The sequence below is a fragment of the Nothoprocta perdicaria genome, unplaced genomic scaffold, assembly GCF_003342845.1.
Source record: "Nothoprocta perdicaria isolate Ctin4 unplaced genomic scaffold, notPer1 scaffold_76, whole genome shotgun sequence".
Classification (NCBI taxonomy): Eukaryota; Metazoa; Chordata; class Aves; order Tinamiformes; family Tinamidae; genus Nothoprocta; species Nothoprocta perdicaria.
The window spans coordinates 727,794-749,106 of NW_020456043.1; the positions used below are offsets into that span (position 1 = coordinate 727,794).

Sequence of the window (21,313 nt, forward strand, 5' to 3'; positions counted from 1 at the left end):
GAGGGGCGACCTGCTGAGAGCAGCCAATGAGAATAGAGCGCGGCGATGACGACGGCCAATAAACAACCCGTCAGCAACGGTCGCTTTGGAGCGGTCCAATGARAAGCCGCGGGTGGGCCGGGACTGGCCAATGAGAGTGGTCGGGTGAAATTTGAAAGTGAGCGGCGGCGGGCGGCGCGCAGGGGGCGGGCGGCGGCTGAGGAGAGCGGAGCGGCCCGGGGCCGCACAGGTACGGGAGGGAGGCGGGAATTACCCGAATTCGYCCCAAAACAGGGCCCGAACCCCGCGGAAAGCCCTTGGGAGCAGCGCCACGTAGGGGGAAAATGGCCGGGGAGGGGGCGTCTCGGTTGATCCCGGTGCAAAACACCGAGTCCTTCCCGAGCAGCCGCTTTCCATCCCTGAACGAGCCCAGTTCTTACTTTAAAACCACCTGGGTTGCTGCTGCTCTGTCCGAAAGGATAACTAGTCACCTATGGTTTTTTTTTTTTTTTTTTCGTGTAAACTCCATTTTTTTTTTATGTATTTATTTTTAATTTAACTCTTCTGGACTCTTTTCTGTGAGCAAAGTGCTTCTCAGAAACTGCAACTTTTAAATACTTTTAGGTATTTTGGACCTTTCATTTTAAGAGCTTCAAGCCCCGAGCTTGTCTTTGTTTTTTAATGAGCTCAGAGARACCCTGGGTAATCTCTTGGGTAATACTGTTTTTATTGGCTTGGGGTGATTAAATGATGCAAACTATAAAAAAAAAAGTGGGGGAAATTTCTCTGCCTTTAGTTATTTTGTTTGCCTTTCTCTTAAAATTTCAGTTGAACTATTCTGGAGAATTACTGTGAAAAGGCAGATCACTTGCTCTTCAGGATTATAAGGGGCAGAAGGACTTATAGTAAAAACCCACCTAACAGCCTAACCCACCTATTTTCTTGGCTGTTATAGTAAAAACCCACCTAACAGCCAAGAAAATACTGTGGAACATATACAACACCTCAAAAGGGAGAAGGACATTCTGTAAATGTATTAAAGTATTTATGAAAACTTAAAGTAAATATGTTTTTGTAAGCTCTTCTRATAGAAAACTGGGTATATGGTGAATATAGGTTCACTTTCTTCCAGTACAATTGCACATTTTTTGACTCATTGCCTTGCAGGGACCTCTGGTCTGCTTAGAACATCTTCAAGGAGTACTGGGTGGGATTTTTCCTGCAAACACCTCAAGGATCAGTGTTGGGACTTGATGCTAGTTGCTRTTTTGGAAGTCCCCACTTCCAGTAGGCACAAAAATCCTGCTGCTTTTAGGGGGTAGATAATATGGTTTTCTTAATGACCTCCTAACTGTTCTCGATGAATATCCATAACACCGTGGGAACTTGTGCTAAGATCAGTCCAAAGATCATAGATGGAATTACTCCTGAGCTGACTTTCTTTTATCACTTGTATATAAAGGAGGCAGCTGTGACCTATGAACTGGTRACCAGTTAGTCTGATCATTTGCAATCATTGTTAATTAGCTGGTGATTAGTGGTGATTAATGAACTGGTGAAACCTGGAATGTGTTATTGGATGCTGTATAAGGTGTTTGGCATTCACAGATCAGGTGACACTGGTGTGTGCCTGCTCCTCCAGAACTGCATGGAGGATACGCAGTCTCTGACTCGAGTGCCTTAAGCTGAGTTTTGCTTTTATTTCCCTTTAATTTCCAATGATCATTTTTCCTCCAGCATTGAATACATTGAAAAAGGCAGCAAAATATTCCCTTTTCTATTTCTCAATCAAGCATTACCTCCAATCTCTCCTCAATCTCTCCAGCTGGTTATGGGTGCACTGTTGGTGCTCTGCAAGTCCTTGGATAATGAAAAGAGCCTTCAAGTTGGCTGCAAGGAGCTGCTGCCAACAGCAGTGATGTCTAAGCAGCCCTTGTCTGTATCCCATTTGGGAGTCACACAGATTCTGTCCTTTCTTGATGTTTCTMTAAATATATGCAGCTTAAGAATGTGTTATTTAATTCTGTATCCTTTATGTTTATTCTGGTACTCTCCCCCAGTATTTAGAATATCTAGTGCTCAGCTAGACCTCTGCTCTTTTGCTTAGCCTCAGATGGTGGTATTTTTTGACCAGTAGCAGATAGTGCTGCTTTTTGTTTTAAGAAATCCTGTGCCTCCACATTCCAGGGTGATCTCCTCAACCAAGTTCTTTTCACTGATTCCTTCAGTTTCCGCAAAACTTGCTCTTTGAAGTCAAGAATCTCAGTAACTAACCTGTGGTTGGCTGTTTAGTTTAGCTGTATCACTATTACTTATTCTAAAGCTGTTTTCTATAAGTAAGAAAAGACGATGTTTCAAGAAGACCTTGTCTGAAGTGACAGACAAGATGAATTAAGAGAAGAGAGTGCTGATTCTGCCCTCTTTATGAAGGGGAAAAGCACAAGCCCTCATGACCAGACAGATTTCAATGGGATGCAACAGAAGGAGCTTTGTATGTGGCTGCAGCACAGCAGCATGTACAGGCCAACTAACTTTTGCATTAATTATTTTGCAGGTTAAAAAATGAGAGAAATCCTCTGAAATAAATATAACTATGTTGCAGTTGCAACCTGGAAGCTCGGTTAGGAAAAAGTGCCAAATATACTGCATGACAAAAATGTCCTGCCATCAGATAGGCCACAGACTGAATACTCGGTGACCGTGCTGCTTCCAAGTATTGTCCTCTGACCTTGTCATTTACTTCCTTGTCTCTTAACATGAAAAACATGTGTTGAAAACAGGCTAGCCAGCCAATCCCAGGCAGTGACAAAGCCTTCCCGACTCATTCTGTACCAAACTTGTTGACTATTTAACTAACAGGTCACTTATGTATATAATTTGAGGAAATAATAATGAAGAATCATTGGTGAAAAATGATTTGTGTTCTCCTTGGTGTACATACCCAAATGAAGGCTTTCTCTGTTAATAAATGGAAACTCTATTGAAAATGACAAAAAGAATATGACATCTTTTTTCCTAATCATTTTGATTTTTATGCAGGATACCCAAAATGGCAGCGGCTTCCCAGTTTGCCAGTCGGTACAAAAAGGATTTGAGTACCGAGACCCTCAGAACAAAAGTTGCACGCAGGAARTCGATGCTTCAAAAGGAGAACAGACACAAGCTGTTTGAAAAGAGCAGGCAATTTGGATTGGCAGATGTCAATATTCAGCTATCAAAAGACAAGAAAATTTCTCAGCTGAATGAGAGAAGTGAAATGTGCTCTCAAGAGAACAGCAATATAAAGCCAAGTGAGTAATAGGTTGTTTTCAAGCTTTTATTTYTTTATTGTTAAATTTCACTAAACAGATTTGGTAATATAATCACAACCTTAACTGTGCTTAGCATATTTGGAGAAATGTTTTAAGAACGTTTCTTCAGAACTAAGTTCTTAAGAACTTAGAAAAAGCAGTAACTACCACTTCTTTTACTTTGAAGTGAACCCAGAACCTTTGCTGTTCGAGTTGTGTGGCTGAGGTTTTGCTCTGATTTGCCTGGAGCAGATGAAGAAGGAATGAGTTTTTGCTATTAATAATTAGTGGAAAGTGTCTTAATGATGGCTTTGTTCAGGAAGTGAATAATCCTGAACTCTAACTGAACTCTCTTCTAATATATTACTGATATCTGTCATGTGCTTAAAGTATGTAGTGCATATTATATTTTAGAGGCTAACAGTTCTTGATACCTCCTGTTTCCTTCCAGAAAACAAGACCTGCACAAACTTGTGCTTCCAACTTGTCTGGGTACTTCTGGCCTAAGGAATTAGGTTAATCTTTAAACAGACTATTAACAAATTTCTTCAGAAATGTTTTCATCTTTCCTATTTTGAATGGAGGAAATCACTGGAGAAAAGAATGAGATTGCTTTCTAATAATGTCAAATGCAAAACAATACTAGAAACCACAACTTGGTTATCTTCAATACATTTTAACTTAGAGTAGGCTTTTCAGATGGATGTGTAATTCAAGTTGGTTATGTCTTAAGGATTTATTCTTTCTCATAACTCCTGCCTTATTTGTTCTCCTGAACTTGAGGCAAATTTTACTGCTTCCCAGGTCCTTGCTCACCTAAACTTCAGCTTTCGGTGGTATTCACTAAATGAAATGAAATGTATTTTAATACATTTGAACTTACACTATCTTTGGGATCCAGATTTAGGGAGGTGTATTTGTAAGATGGATTTTATCTTTGAATATCCTTTTTCCAGTGAGAAGGGTTAAYGCAATGGAGAGCATTTAAGGTTTTGGCAAGCTGATTAGTGCATGCATTTGCATTAAAGACTTTAATTGAAATTTCTAAGCACAAACTCCAGCCAGTGAGTCTTGCAGTTTTTCACTTAGTAGGTCACTTCTGTATCTTGGAAGAATACTTCGTAGYTTTCTGATTTGTTCAATGTTGTTTGCTGAAATATATGTTTGAGATTGTAAAATGTCACTCTTCATSCTTGCTGTAGAACAGCTCACAGATGCAGCCATGAAGAGGAATATTGAACGCAAGGAAATGCTGCAACGCTATAAAGAGGAAAAGGAACTTAGRAAACTTAAAGAACAAAGAGAGAAAGCAAAAAAGGGTGTATTTAAAGTTGGACTATATAGACCTACTGCACCTGGTTTTCTTTCACTTGTACCCCAAGAGCCTRTGACAGTCAAAACAAAAGAGAAGGTAATAAATATTTAAATATCTAAAATGATTATATGAAATATGTTAACATATCTCTATACAGAATTGTGTTATGGGAAATTAAGACATTTCTAGAATAAATTCTTTATAAATAATTTAGTAAAAAAGATATTATGTTGATCTTAATGCTCTTAGGGGAGTAATTTGATTCAATAAAGAAAAGCAAAAGAAGAAATAACATTGTGATATGTTAAATTTTGTTTTTGTATATACATGTTCTCAGTTCATGCTCATCCACAAATGAAACAGTGGCATTATTTCAGAACTGCTAATCTGTTCCAATTTAGCATACCCAACTTTGAAAGTCTTTCAAATTGCTCATTTCTGTATCAATTTTAACTCTATGGGCTACAAAGAATTGCTAACTCTTCTTTCTTTGGGAATGTTTCCAGGCAGCTCCTAGTTCCTCTGGGAGGATTACTCGATCAAAGRCCAAGAATCAAGCAGAAAAAACTGTGACATCAGCTGCACCTAAGACTACTACGGTTAGTCCCTTTTGTATTTCACTGAATAAATTGGGAGGAAAGCATATAATTGTCCTTCAAACCACAATTTGAGGTTGTTTGCTTGTATGTTGAATGCTCTGAATAAGCTCTTTGGTGAGAAAGAGCAGTAAAACTCTCACTGAACTGATAGATCTTATTGTGCTGAACTGAACTACAGAGCTTAATAAAGTTACTACAGATGAGTTTACTGATCTTCCAGACTGCTTTTTCAGTACAAAGTGTTGTAGTCAGCAAGGATTGTAACTAAAATAGAGCTAGGGGCGAGACTGAAGTTGTGCTTTATTTGAGATGCCTTTATTTTGTGGTGTGCAGCTTAGGAACAGAGCTGCTGGCACAAAATCTGACTAGACCTATTGAGTAATGAAATAGAAATTAGGGTAATTTACTTTTGGAAATAAGACACTTCATAAAATGCAAACTTTTCTTGTAGGTTTGTGCCAACGGGCGTAGCGCTTGCTCTGTACAAGCAGGACGTAAACAGATGGGCCCAGAGAAAGCAGCTGAAAAAGAGAAAGGTATGAATGCAGAATAAACCCTGCATCTGAGCCTGCAATGATGCTTTGCTTTTGAGTCTGATAGCTGTCAGATTAGGGTAGAGATGCAAAGAAGAAGCAAGAATTTCTGACACAACCCTATTTCTACCAAGGGCAACAACTGACAGACTGTAAACTGCTGTTCTAAATACCAATACTGGTTACTGGTTGCGCACACCAGCGGAGGGAAAAGAAGAAAAGTCGTAGCTGGTATTGCATGATTGCTCACTGTCTCAACAGCTGGAGCTGCGCACAGCTTTTGGTCTGTTGTCTCTGAGAAGAATATCACATGGAGTAGCTGTTGCTGCTGTAGAAGAKCAACTTTATTTGGAAAGCTTTAGGAGCTATAAATAAAATATGAACTTTCCCTGGCTTTGTGAGTAGTCTGACAAACAGGAAATTGATTGAATGAAGTGTAAATGCATTCAGTGAAGTCTGTCTTCTGTCTCTCCAGCAAAGCTGCTCCTGTGAAGCATTAGCTATTGTCTAATTAACAGGAAGCACTCAGCCTGCAAATCTCTTGCCATTATTAGTTTGATGTCTTTCTCTTTCCATGTTGGCTTGTTGAGATATTTCCAAATGAGCTCCTTTAAACCTGATAGTTTCAAAATAGTGTTTGGAAATTGATAATGTTAGAGCCCTTGTGTTCTTTGTAGCTTAAGATTGTGTTGTTTTTATTGTCTTGGAGCAGAATGAAAAGTCCTTCTGATCATGATCACTACATGAAAGTTTTCTGACGTGTTTTGTTGGTTTAAATGTTTGTTTCTATGTGTTATTCGTCTATCTCCATAGTATGCTGGAAGTAAATAGGGGATAGATTCTAAGAATTCTTTAAAACAAGGTTGTGTGGATACACATCAAATAACCAAAAGAGAACTGCTGAATAATGAAAGTGAAGTACAGAAAAGCTTTAAAGACTCAATCTGAGTTAATTTGGGGTCTCTAAATGAATGTCTCCTTGTATAACTTAACATAGAAAGGAYTTCAGAAAAGAACAGGTCAAGCAATCAACTGATAGAGCACATCAAAATATAAGGTAGAGAACAGGAGCCTGGACTTCTGATATGCACTAACACAACTAGCAGAAGTCACATTTGGGACGAGATGCTTTGATAAAGATGAACACAGCCCCTGTTGTACCTGTCTGACCACTGGACTTTCTACGTAGTGGTTCCATACACTTTTTAAACCAGCAATCCGTGCCATGTTTGTTAAAGGAGGAGAATACCTTGAATAGCGCACACAYAGTGATGTGAGTGTCTAAACTATGTGAAATACTCATGCCAGCATAAGGTATTCAGTAATTTTGAGTGAAATGCCCTTCACATCACTAAATTAAATCAACAACAGTGAAACTTTCAATAAATTTCAGTCGTGCAGTGAATTCTGAAAAGCTCCATTTTCAGTGTTTGCTATAACTATTAGAGCACTTCATTTGCAAAAAGATCATCTGTTAGACTTGATAATGCTTTTGCTGAATGAAAAATATGTATTTATATCTATTTAAATCCTAGAAGAAAACAGTAGATGTGAATGTGTGAATAAACCAAATGTTTATATATATATATATATATATAAACATCTCCCCAACTGGTTAAGCTGCATTTCTCAGAGGCTAGAATTATGATAAAAACACAAATTTTATCATTTAACAATAACCAAGTAGAGCTATTAAATTTCATGTAGTAATAGAAAGGGAGGGTATGAAATTAGGAGTTTCTGGGTTTTTTTGTGCAATAAATGATATTCTTGAAGAAAGCTAGAAACAGCAGTAGCATACAAAGATGAAAATGGTTAAGGTAGGTAATACAGCATGAGAGAATGAGTCATATTTTAGAAGCTGTCAGAGATAATTCGTCTTATATTTAAAAATGTTACTAAATTACATTAAAATCAGACCTTAGAATACATTCATATTATGACTACACTGTCAATTTGTTACGCACATGTTCTGTTTAAATTTCTAGCTGTGCAAATAACTGACAATTTACTACTCTAGAAGGCTTTATCTGTAAAATAGGAAAAATAGTGACTTTGTCTAAAATTGCAGAGAATAGAGTTCCTTATGATATATACATGGCACCTAGTACAGTGATATTYTTATTGGGGCCTTGACAGAAATGTTGTAGCATAAAAACTGTCTTCAATCAAGATCTGTCCACACGATGCCTTGAGCTCAGCTGCCCATGTTCAACACTGTTYGTGTTGAGCCGACAAGATCAAACTATTGATGCCCACAAATCAATTCAGCTGATAAATACTAATGCACTCTTCTGATTTCTACAAAAAAATCAGTGATATTATGGAATGCTGTTTCTTAGCGTGCTTTGACATCTCTGGAATTAATATTTCTTACAGTGTTACAGACCAAAGTCCAGTCAGCACCAAATATGAGAATCACCAGAGCTGCTGCTTCTGCAGCTAGACAAATGCTGAAGACAACTGCTGCCACTGGTAAGTGAGGCAGGAAATGTTAACTCTGTCCTGATAAGTAACTACTCAGCACAATGTGCTGTAAAGACCATACTCTGGCCAGTACAAGATAAATGAGCACTGGGAACAGCTTATTTATGTTTGTGCTGCCTTTAGATTTGTTATCAATAATGAGAGCTCTGTCTTAGGATCTTGCTTGCATCGCAGGCACTGTTTGGTGATGTAGAGWTATATATCGGCTTGTTCTGAAATGTGTTTGCACACTGCATTCTGTGTAGTTATCTCTTGAAGTAGTTAAACACTGCATGTAAATCATGCCAAATTGCCATGGAAGAGAAGGACTAGATGCTCTATCAGTAAGAATCTTATCCGGAATCTCCACTGCAGTGTTTAAATCAAGATGCTGAAACCAAYATTGGATGATTCCTCCCCAAATCCCTCAGTGAGGACCATCAATATTCGTACGGTAATCATAGCCTGAAAGAGCTTAAACTGAACTGCGTTAAAGATTCRCCCGTTTGCTGTCTCATTGTTTCAGGACACATGATTAATAGGACTGTGAAATGTGTCTCTGCAAGACTTGAGTTTGGGCCATGAATTTCTTGTGATGCATGTTTTCCTATTCATCGGAACAGGAAAAAATAGTGGTTAWTGAAAGGGAATTCTTTAGTATGTATTCTTGTCTTTAAGTTATTCTGCAGACTTTTTGCAATGTCCTTTGTTGTATATGACRAAAGTAAAACCCTAGGCTTGAAAGCAAAGCCATGATAATGATTTCAGTTCACCASTTGCCTTCTGAGCTCAAACTGATTTGGCAGTTACTCTTCAGTTTTATGGAAATAAGATACTGTTTATTCTTAAAATTTGGGATGCACACCTTAGAGCTATATAATTCTCTGTATTTAAATGTTTAGCTGCTCATAGAGACATGATGTGATTATATGACAACTACTAATGACTTAGTGAATCTGATATCCTTTCTTGGTTAAATATCACTTAATGTGGCATTTAAATCTAGGACATTTTCTTTTGCATGAACTTCATTTTGGCGTTTGCCCTCTAGCCACCTCCCATTCAAAAAAGCCCTCACAATTGCTCCTTCCTTGTCTTTAAATATTAGCCTTTTTAAGCATTTTTTTTGGTAAAAGATTGCCTTAAATAGATGCCTTTTTGACATTTTGGAGTTTCTTTCATTCTAGGAAACCAGCCACAACGAAAGACAGCAAATGCAGGAAAGCAGAAGGCAGCCAAACCTGACATCATGGAGGTAGGGAGTTTTATTTTTGAAATGGAAAAGCAATAAACCAGATTTAATAACAGTTGAACAGTTCAATTTACAGTTGAATAACAAACTCTAGCATGTCGATTCTGCATCTAGAAGACCAGTAGATTGTGCTGTTTGGAGTAATTTACCTGTTGGACTGCTTTTTTGTTTGTTTTCATGTTAATATTACCTCCTAGAGATTAAGAGCTCTGGTTCCAGTCAAACTCTAAAAGCCAAATGCAGGCAATGTCATTCTCATAGCAGTCCTCAAAATCAATCAGTGCTGCTTGATCGTTGTTGCTTCATTAATACAAGCATTTTCAGGTAAAAAGGAAGGTTGTACAGTGTTTTTTAATGCAATGAAACTATACAAAATTTCAAAGCTTGCAAATCAGTGTTGGCTTTTCATAAGGATCTACAGGTTACAAGAGTTGAGTATAACAGATTTGAAGAACATGTTTAAATGTACATGTGCTTTCTGTGCRTGAGCAATCTGTGCTTCTGCAAAGGGTAAGGAGGGGCACAGATGGTTATACAAGTCAATGAGACCATCAGCTTTCTTGCATGTGCAATTCATGAACAAAAGATGACAAACCTGTTTTATTAAATTAAACTCAGTGAGCTTTACTGACATCAGTTGGGTGTTGTACTGCTAAAGGCCTTTTGAAATCCTGTGTTCAGGAGAACTTTTTAAAAAAAAAAAATTTAAAACTCAGCTAAATTGTTATTGAGTAGAAATCCAACTAGTTGTGCTCAAGTGTACAATAAATAGGAAAATCCCCAGTAAGCCAAGCTTCTTTAGGAAGAAGCTCTATGGGTTTATACTCCCATGTGTTTTTAGATTTGGTATGCTTATAGGGATGATTGTTACTGATCCTCAAGTTTTGACTGACTGAATTGAGAGATGATCTTTTAATTGCAGTATGAGAATTCATGGTAGTCCTCCAGTGCAGCTATCCAAAGAACTGTGTGTATATTTATGTGATGCCTGCTCTTGTTCCGTCCAATCCACTGTTTTTTCTCTCTTACTTTCTCCCCCCACACCTCCTCTACTCCCATTTCAAAAAATGCAACTATTCTCTACTATTGCCCTAAACTGTAGTGTGTGTGTGTGTGTGTGTGTGTGCGCGCACACCAACAGTGACAGGAGGTAAACGGCTGAAGTGCAGGCTCTTATGTCTTGGCTCAGATAAAAATACCTCTTCACTGGCAGCAAACACTTTGTCTTGCCAGTTGGAGAACACTTGGTGTAACCTCAGTCATCCATTCACAAGAAATGTATTAAAACTTGAATTAAGGCTCACATGACAAGCAAGAATTTCTCAATTATTACAAGATTTCCAATGGATTGTAGATGCGTATTTTCTTGAAAGATGGTCTAAGCTGTTTTAGTTGATTCAGTCTAATTTTTTTATCATGAATATCTTAAAAATGTATTCTCTGTGACTGTCTAATCATTCATCTCACAGGAATGTGCACTTTATTTGTTAACTTTCTCTGTACTTTGCACTAAGTACTGTTATCCTAACTGCACTTGTGCTCTCCTTATGTGGAGCTGCATTCCTCAACTCTTGACTTATTTTAGCTTGTTCTTCAGTCTTTGATTTGCAATTTGTGTGTAAACTGTGATTATTCGATAYACCTGGTTGGATTTGGTGCCAGTTACCCTATTCTTGAGTTTATTGCCCAAAGCATTTTGGTTCTAACACTGACAGAAAGTATTTACTTTGTTTTAATCACTGTTTCAGTAGGTCAGGTGTTCAGCTACTTCAGCCCTTTCAGCAGGTTGTCATTACATTCCTCACAGTCAAGTGTTACCCCTGCTGCTATAGTGAATTGCAAGAGCCAAATCCAACAAGGCCTATTGATAAATCAAGACTTCTGTACTTGTATTCTGTTGTAAAAAGCCACTTTCTAGTAATTTTTCCCTTTGAAAGCTTTCTAACAGTCATACTAGAATTCAGACCGTGGCTGTAAAAGACATCAGAGTCATACGATAACGTAGATCTCACTTGGTCTTTTTTGTGCTGTTTAGGTACTAAATTTCAAGCAAGAAATAGAGCAAAACGCTCAGCTGGATCCAGTCATAGAAGATTCTGTATTTGATTCTAAACACTCAGCATCAGTAGACCTTCAACAGGCACAGACCTCGGTGGAAAAGAAAAATGCTTTGCTGACAAATAGTTTTTCTCCAGGGAGACCCAGAACACGTTCTTTTGCACCTCAGAATTTTGTGTTTCAGCCACTAAATGGATTAGCAACGTACAAGGTCACACCCATGACTCCTTCCAGGGCAAACGCATTTCTGACACCTGATGCCTCCTGGGATTTTTCAGAAACTTCATTGTAAGATGTTTTTTTTTTTTTTTCCCTTTTAATGGCCTAAAATGCAAGGAAATCTTCCTGTCATGCTACAGAAACCATCTGTGGAACATTTTATTGGAACAAATAGTTGAAATACTTGATCATTGCTATCTTTGCTCAATCAAATGTGGACATAATATAACAACAAAGAAAGGTGTAATCCATAGTCCTGGCTATGCTATATGCCACATAGAGTAGCTCGGGTTGGCATACAGCATGSATTATGCCATATATAGATACTTACACACTGACATACTCTTAAAAGGAATGGCTTCAACTTGTCTAGTGTTGAATATAGGATAAGAGAAGTGAAAAATCTTAACTCTGCAGTTTCGGATAGTGTTGACTGTATTTGATGTTGATTTCTCAGGGTGTCTTATGATACGTTCTTGTTTGCAGGAACACAGCTGAAAAATCCAAAGAAACTAAAGCACAAGAACCTAGTTTTAAAAGTGTAGTTGTACTTGCTGATAAAAGCATTCAAGAAGATCAAAGCACTRCAAGTCTGAAAGCAGAAAAAGGTATAAAGTTCATACTTAGTTTGTCATTCTGTGTTTTTAGTTGTACAAGATTCTTGACTAATATCTATTATATTTTTCAGCATGCAAATTAGATGAGAACACTTCCATTCAGAGCTCAAATGGAACAATCCCTGTTTCTACAGATACAGCAGCATGTGGAACAATGTCGGATGACTTAAAAGATGAGGAGCATGATGTGCCCTATTTCAGGTTTSTGTTGATTTACTTGCACCTTCTTGCTCCCCGTTTTAAAGTCCTTAATGTGACTAACAAGACATGATGAAAATGTTAGCTTATAGTTGATGTCTGTCAGGAGGGATCTAGCTAGACACTCATTCCTAACTGTCTTTTGGAACTGTTAGTGCAAATAAAAAATATATAAATTTATTGAATCTAGCACCTTATCCTGAGGAAAACAAGTGTGAAAACAGTAATGTGGAAATTACATCTCAGCCAGCCTGCAGACTTAAACAATTTAATGGCATCTATCCAACGACAGTGTACCTTCTCTGAAAGCAAAAGATAGTAATCGATACTGACAGTTACAAGTGGTGACAGCAGTTAGAGTATCCTTTATTTTTTTCCACTGTCCCTTTATTTTTAGAAACATTCTTCAGACTGAGACTGAGAGGCTGATGTCTCACTGCCTCCAGTGGGATGGAAAATTGGAGCTGGACATTCCAGAGGATGGTAAGACCAACCTTGCAATAGGCATTAGAAGGAGTTGACTGAAGTGCTTATGTCTGTGAGAATGGGGAAACTTATTAATACTTAAAGGTTTACAGAGACAGTTAACTATCTTGAAAGAGTCAAGTTTAGAAGGGCTCAGGTATGCTGAGGTATGCTCTGTGTGTGTGTTGTATAGCAGGTTTGAAGTTGGTTCAAATGATAAGCAAATTCCAGGCGCTTCAAATCTTTGCATCAATTGTGAATTGATGGATTATTCCACGATTTACTTTCTTTATTGTTTTATTCTTACTGTCAGCCAAAGATCTCGTTCGCACAACGATTGGTCAGACAAGACTGCTCATAGCAGAAAGGTTTAAACAATTTGAAGGACTGGTGGATAATTGTGAATTTAAACGGGGTGAAAAAGAAACAACATGTACAGACTTGGATGGATTTTGGGACATGGTTAATTTTCAGGTATGTACTTGCATGTTAAGCTGTAGAGATGGTCTAAAACAGGTTTATTCGCATGCAGTGGATTGAAACTCTTTTCCCTGCAAATGTCAAGATCCTGATATTTTCTATATTAAAAACAAAGTCTTTGTTTAACATTTTATTGTAGAGGAGAGTTCTAGCTAGCATACTATGACTAGTATTTAGTGTAGCAGGTCATCTTCTTGTGCTTTCTCATGGTTTGTGCCTTGTTTTTATTTGGCATGARTGGTGTGCAGCTAGAACTCATTCTGTTTTGAAGGGAGAATGTGGTCAGGCATTACCTGCTTGGCTGGTGTTATGGTCTACTTCTGTACTTAAAGAGAATGAATGCATACTGAATGCATAACTGTATGTAAACTTCATCATAATGTACTTAATATGCTTAAACTTTACAGTTAAACTTAAGTCATCTGATTTTATAAAACAGTGTTGTACTGTGAATCTGGTGTAAGCCTCACATACTAAACCTGGATTTTTCTGGGATTTCCGATAGATTGAAGATGTGAATAAAAAATTTGATAATCTGAGGAAGCTTCAAGAAAATGAATGGCAACCACTAGATATCCCAAGCAAAGAAATTATCAAGGTATAAACTCATAAAATGTCTCATATGTAATTAAAATGCAACGATTTATATAGTTATCTCTATACAACAAATAGTTTCTTCTAAAGTGCTACTCATCTGGCATTCTTTAGATGCTAATGAAAATGTTTAAAAAATCAGTGACATTCCTTTTCAGGGTACACCCTTCTCCCTTGCACTTGCGTGTGGTGGTGACTTTAGCTGCCTCTTCCTGCTGGGAAAATTAGGACTAAGTTTATAGTGACTCYCTTGGGAGTGCATGAGTAAGCAAAGTTTGTTATATTTAAAATAGAAATTTAAGATATAAAAAATTCTTCTTGTGATCCATTAAAAAAAGTAATTCTAAGAGGAATTTGGCAGTGACTGACAGTTTTAAGCAGTGAGTGCTAAATGAACRTTGGTGCCCACTAGGGCATTAGCAGCATAGGTAGAGTTAAGCATCTAATTCCCTAACCACACATGGGTCAAACACTACTCAAAATAAGCTATTGCTTRTTGCAAAATAAGCTGTAATGTAAATGATTTTATCTACTTTGACTTGGATTATGTAATTATTTCTAATGAGAGAACATCATCACAGTCTCATAACCTAAAGCCTACCTTGTTCCCTGAAGCTGCCTAGCTAATGATAAAAATGATATGAWGGTTTATAAGAAACTCTAGGTAGAGGAAGCTGAGGGAAATATAGTCCATGTCAACCTGCTATAAATATCAGAACTTATTCATGGAACAAAACATGATTTTTTGAAAAACTGGTTTCCAGGAGAAACTGCAGAGTAACTGGTGTCTGTTTTGTAGTTATTTTTATCTCCCTGCCACTAGGAGTCCCTAGATCCCACTGTTTCCAGGGAAGAATATTAACTGGAATATTTCTGACCTGCAGACTTGCCATGAAAATTCCTTAGCATCGTCATCCCAGACTGGCCTTTGCAGCTGGAGGGCAGTACAAAAGGTGCTGGAGATGAACAGAGATGTCATCTCCAGCATATCTGTGGTCTCTGTTGCCAGCACCTGCAGCAGCTGTGTAGATGTTCAGGAYTGAAGCTTCCAGATGTGACCTAGACTTTCTTACAATTTCAGAAAAAGGCTGTTCCAAACGGGGTATCCAAACCCAAGGTGGGAGTGGCTGGAAGAGCTGCAGCCCGAAACCGGCTCGCTGCTGTAAAAGCAGCAATGAGGGATAAAATGAAGCATGAGGGAGCTGCTGGTGGTGCACACCCGGAGAGGCCACCTGAAGTGGAAAAAGTGATTTTTGAAGGAGGATTTTTTAGAGTTGAAAGCCCTGTGAAATCCTTTCCAGGTAGGTGAGGYTTCGTAGTGATTTTTGTCACATGAAATGACTGAAGAGGTTTGAATAGGCTCATTGGGGAAGAATTATGCTGTTTAGACTGGATACTGTTTCCATCCTGTGTTGGGCAGAACTAGTGTTAAGTCAAAGGTAACTATGTYAGGGAACCAAGTAACCCGTTCCATCTAATGTACTAATTTGGCAACATGATGTATCAGTTTAGATAGAAATGTGGAAATGGGTAACACTTGATTGTTCTGCATGTGCTTAGATACAAAATTTTAATCTGAATATTCCCTCTCTGACTTTGCAACCTGTCCATCAAGATCAATTTAGGTTAATATCCTTTATTTAATCTCTTGTGGTACTGTCTTTAAAGCTGCAGATAGAATATGCTGGTCTCTGTGTTCATTGAAATAGTAACATTTCAGTCTGCTAGAAAAGCAACTTTTCTTGAGCACACGCTCAAAATATAACTTTAATTTYGGCATCTTATTGAAATCTATGGGAGGCCAGTATTTTTGGTAATCCTTGGTTCTTAGTCATTCCTCTTCCCCCCTACTTATCTCATTTCTGTTTCTTAATCTGACTTTGAATTTCCCAGTTTGTTTATATATATTTTTTTTATTTCTGTATCACAAGACTAGTAACTTTTAAAATACATCTGCCATTTCTACAAAACAGCTGCCGAAAATGTTCAAACAGCATTGGCTTTAAGCACTGTTAGATGACTTTTTAAAAGAAGCAATTATATATTCATTTCTCTATTTTCCATTGTGAATGATGGAAATTATTAAAAGACAAATTTCACTGCATGGGCTTCCTAAGAAGAGCAGTTCTCACTATTTCAGTTTTATTCTAAAGGAATAATCATTACTAAATTGCTTACTAAATTGCTTTGATTTAATGTGGTTTTATACCATACTGATCTATTCCTGTCATTTTTATTCAGTTTTGCTAGCCATGTATGTAAGATTTCAGTTTATCATTTGTATGCAAMAATTTTAATAGAAGGAACTGGACAATGTTTCTAGCTAGAACCCTAACAAACAATCTTCTATAAACTGCAATAATGAAACGTTAAACTATCTCTTTCAGGCTTGCTTACAAAGACACCTTGTAGATCTTCTTCCCAACAGACTCCTGGAAAACCAGCGACTCCAAGATCATCCAGCAGAGCTCTGCTTCCAAGGAAGTCTTTGGCTCTGCGTAATCCTGAGGATGCAACTGCCAAACAAAGGACACCAGGACTCAAAGACTTTCCTGCAGCACAAAATTTGAAAATGCACCAATTTTCCTCTAGCAAAGCTCTCCTGGATGGTTTTCTTGAGCAAAGGTAGATATGTTAACACAGCTTTTAATCAACTTTTTTATGACAAATAATATTTCTTTCAATTAAAACTATAATACTCCTTAAATGTTACCTTGGAATCTGGTAGGGGATAAAGATGGCTAAGTCTTTGTTCTTTATCTTCTCTCAAGTAAATGTTAGAGCCTTGCTTCTCAAATATAGTTTCAATACTGGAGCAGTTTTTTGGCCCAAAAATTCTGATAGGGCTGCCTAGTGCCAAGCAAAGAAGCATAACTGCAGAACTAATCTTCTATCAAAAACCTATATCAATAGGTATAGCTACCCATAACCTAAATCAAACCTATTGAAAACTAAGATTAAAACCACTTCTGTTTCTCTTTCAGCACTTCTGTCATCACAGAGCGATGTCCTATAGCAGGCACGGCAGAGGGAACTAGTGTAAGTCATGTATAGTTTGTATTATGTGCTTTAAATCCGTTTCTACTCTAAACTAAAACCTTCGTCTCAATCAAAATCTAAGACATGTACAACTTATCTATCCAAACTAGCTTTTGCACTGCTCTATGTCACAAGTATCAGTATAAAAACAATTTCTGTGGTCAGCAGCAGCATCTTTGCACAATACTTCACATTTCTGCAGCAATTCTAAACATCTGAGAAGACCTGYTGAGACAAAACCTCCCTGTAGCTTATCTAAGGTCATTTTGCTGCTCTGCTTGAAATTTGTAAACTAAAATTAATTTTCAGGCAAATATGGAAATACAAACAACTTCTGTGTTCTTCTCTTGCACTGGGCTGAACTCTTCTCAGGAAATAGCCTTCAAACTTTCCTGCCCATCTCTTCAGGATAAGTGTCCAATCCAAGGTTCTAGTTTAACAGTTCTTTTTATTAGACCCAGATGCTTGAATTTTTTGGTCAAGTCCTCATCAAGGTGTTTTCTGTATTGCTCAGGCYGGTGTTTTGGGTGTAGATAGGGACTGGCTCTGCTCTCCCCCTTTGGGAGCTCTCTTTGCAGCTGCTATTGGCCCCTGCGTGACACACACAGGCAAGCAGTGCTCCTTTGAGTCCWCTGCCTCTATTCCTGCTGTGAGCTTTCTTTAAATGCTTTGCCATTGAGGACCATGGCTGAAAGCAGCAGCAGCAGCACCTACATCTCTAGGTCCTCATCTTGTCGAACGTGGACTTTGGGCTGTCAATACTGTTCAAATTACAGCAGGAGTGGTATTAGTAATACAAGTACCAGGGTTCAGAAATCCGTGCCCTGAAATGTCAGGACTTTGTGACATGCCTGGTTTTGAGGACTTGTAGTTCTTAGAAACAGACATGTGACCTATCAGATGATACTGTGATAGGGCAAAGGACAATGTTTTGGAGATCAGCTATCACCCTTTAGTACTTTTTGGTTAGAAATGCAGCATCTTAATTTTTTTTTTTTTTTTTGCTGCTGCTTGAATGCGTTCAGTGCTGCAGCAGCCTTTGTGGGGGCTGCCAGCATCCCAGCAGCTGCCGTGTTCCTGYTAGTGACTGCCAGATCCTTTGTACTGCTTTTCCTTTTCACCTGCCCTGTTTAGAAACAGGGAGATGTCTTATTAGGCTGTATCAGCYTCATATACATAAATGTTTCTGAATGGCATTGTCCTCCTTGGCATCCAGCTCAGCTACACTGATAGCTCATCTTTATTTAGAATCTAACATGTAAAATATCTTACTCAACTGATTTGCTTTTTCCTTTTACTTCATTCTTGCCTGCATGAGATGTTTCTTGTTCAGTAAACCCCCCTGGGGAAAACTGAGAGTGTTTAACATTTGACATTGCCTATAGATTTTTCTTGAGGTAAAGTCTCATTGGGAGAACACTTACCATCCTCACTACTTTCAAGCATTTTGGTTGAGTTTAAAATCTTTGAGCTGGAAGAACTTCTTAATTTAAGAGATTTTTTGAACTTAAGGTATTTGAGGAAAGTTTACATGAAATTGATAGTTTTGTCCTGCCTGTCCTCTGTACAGTGTCCTGTGTTGAACTGACAGCTCTCCTGAGTTGTCCACAGAAACTGCAAATGAGCTGTATGGGCTCAGTTTGACCTAACTGGTGACACGCTGGTTTCTACAAGCTCACCTACCTTCACTGTCCTTGCTACCTTCTCACTTTGTCCTTCTGCATCAATAGGTGACAAACTTTCCTTTATTGAAGGCAAAACAGAAAACAAGAAAGCTTCCTAGTGTCTTAGGTATTGCCTTATGCCCTCCTTGCTTCATTGACACTTTTCTTCTTACTCTCTGGGAAACAAACAGAGCTGCTGCTGACATCCTTATCCTCACAAAGAGCTAGGAACAGCTGAATTCCTGTTTTTTCAGATGATGGAGAACTGTGACAGTGAATTAAAAGCAACGGATGGCACAGAAGAAGAGATGGAAACATGTGCTGGAGAAGAAGATATTGTCATGCACAGCCCRGAGAAGGGCATCTGCACAGAGACCAGCTTGGCTCAGCCTGGAGAACCGCAAATACCAGAGCCTAAACCAGGTGCTTATCTTCAAGCTCTTTAGTGTAGTTTATGTGGTACTGCTGGGGCCTCGTGTTTACTTTCCAAATGTTACAGTATTCTAGGTATTAACATTTGAAAAACCTGTCATTAGTGTAGCTTTGTTTAATCTAGCTATGGGTATAGGTAGCACAATTTAGCATTAGGTAGTGTTACTTGTATGCTGTGCACATTAGCAAAAATGCCCCTCGGATTTTTTTCCATGTAGTTTCCCTCTCTGGAAGTAAATGCAGCCAGTTTTGTTTTTCTTTTGTAACTGCAAAAGAAAGTATGACCTTTTCCAGCTTTAGCAGCAACAGGCTAATTCTGAAAAATACTGCAATATTTTTCTTTTTCAGATGCTTTGTGCGGTGATTTGATGTGCACTGATAGAAATCCTTTTGATGTGGTAAGCTGCCCATTGTGTTTGACTAACTCCTTTCCCTTGTAGTACTGTTAACCTTTCCTGCAGAATTAATCATTACATGGGAAGAATTAAATGCTGTAAGATGATGTTATCAAGCCAGTCCATAAAACTTAGGCTAATGAACACAGCCCATGATTCTTGCCTCCCTGTTCTGGCTCAGGGACTGTTCCTTGTTGTGTGTTYCGAGTGCAGGATGAATTGAGACATTTTATAAAAAAAAAAAAAGAATATGTCTGATTCTCATCAGGTTGTTCCTTTAAATTATATTCTTTGTGGATTTTCATGTAAATATTTATTAACGTAATCTAGATGTCTGACTTGACTGGTCTTTTGCATCCACTTTCTTAAAGGAGTTTCCCCAGTCTGTTGCATCTCTTGATTTTATAGTTTTATCTGAGAGCTGGAAGATTCAACAGGGAAAAGGTGTCCAAAGACTTTGGAAACCATTTAAAGAGTTTGAGTATCCAATTTCCCCAGTCTTTTATGAAAAATCCATTCTAAAATAGGAATTACTACTTCATGTATTGAGTGTTTTTTAGAACATTACACTAGCAGCTCTTGTTGCACATAARCCAGCATATTGTTTCATCCACTAAACTGCTGAAGGTTTAAGGAACACCTTTTGGATCCACCTGACAAATTTTGCTTTGCCTTAATCTTGCTTATTCTGAAACTAATGTGTCCAAAATATTGAATAAGATGCAGCAGAATTGCTTAACTCTGTTCCTTTGTCAAAAATGTTTTCTGCTATTGTTATCCTGTGATTTCTCTGGCCTCTCAAGTATGCAGTAATCTACCATACATAAGCAGTGGCCTCACAGTAATTACTACTTGTTTGGTGTTTATACACACAGAGAAAGGGGAATTTGCTATGTGCTTATCTTGTGTTCTTGTAGGGCTGTGTTTTGCAGATTGGTAACTGTTCCTTGAACACTTATTGCACACTTTAATTCCCCCCACAGCCCACGATGGATGAGGAGCTTCCCTTCACTCCACTCGAGAGCAAAGCCCAGAAGTTTGCAGCAGCTGAAACGTTCAGTGACCTCATTGTGTTTTCTCCCCTTTCTCCATCTGGGCAAAAATGAAGGGCAACTTGCAATTCAAAATGTGTAAATTCTTCTAAGGGAAAAAAACACAGAGGATGTCTGGGAAGCCTGAGCTGCATTCCGAGTGAATATCTGTAGTATTTTATAGCAGAACTTATTAAAATATTTTGTAACATTTTGTAGTGCAGGTTGTATTGTGCACTACTGTATAGAAAGAGCAATATATTTACTGGCTATACTGCTTCCTGCCATCATTGCATACTCTGATCTCAACCCAAAATCCTTCTATTTTTGTGTAGTTTCCTGTAATTCCTGCCTACTTCCACCTGTACTTCAGGCTTTTCTCTCTCCTGACCTTTCCTACCTCAGGAATTATTTTCATGAGCGATGGCTGCTGGGCTAACTGCCCCTGTGGCCTCTTTCTGATGGGAGGGCYGCTGCTGAGGGTCAGAACAGCCCTGGCACCTACCCCCCGTGCCCTTCCCTCTTCTCCTGCCCCCACAGGGCAGCCCTTCACCCTGGGGCTCTGGTATTTCGGTGCCCTAACTGCTTCATCAGCAGCTCGGAGGAGCTTTGCTGCTTTTATTGCTTTCGTGTTGAAGTGGTGACAACCACTTGTTCTGCAACAGTGGAAGCAATTTGAGGAAGCGG

At 38.4% G+C, this 21,313-nt stretch overlaps 1 protein-coding gene across 2 annotated transcripts; it reads left to right on the forward strand.

Moving 5' to 3' along the window:
• The first annotated feature begins 208 nt into the window (after nt 1-208).
• On the forward strand, nt 209-20,868 carry DLGAP5 (DLG associated protein 5). 2 transcript variants are annotated; one of them, XM_026051524.1, is made up of 19 exons: nt 209-229; nt 3,019-3,269; nt 4,472-4,680; nt 5,091-5,183; nt 5,635-5,719; nt 8,096-8,191; nt 9,370-9,437; nt 11,470-11,780; nt 12,198-12,319; nt 12,400-12,529; nt 12,924-13,009; nt 13,305-13,465; nt 13,977-14,069; nt 15,147-15,366; nt 16,453-16,690; nt 17,050-17,104; nt 19,023-19,191; nt 19,549-19,598; nt 20,579-20,868. In XM_026051524.1, exons 2-19 carry the CDS (start codon nt 3,029-3,031, stop codon nt 20,699-20,701), a joined length of 2,550 nt encoding a protein of 849 aa, XP_025907309.1. In that variant the 5' UTR covers nt 209-229; nt 3,019-3,028; the 3' UTR covers nt 20,702-20,868. The 2 variants fall into 2 exon arrangements, with proteins under 2 accessions (XP_025907309.1, XP_025907308.1); XM_026051523.1 differs by lacking the exon at nt 209-229 and adding an exon at nt 841-881 and having other exon boundaries at nt 3,017-3,269.
• Nucleotides 20,869-21,313: the final 445 nt, after the last annotated feature.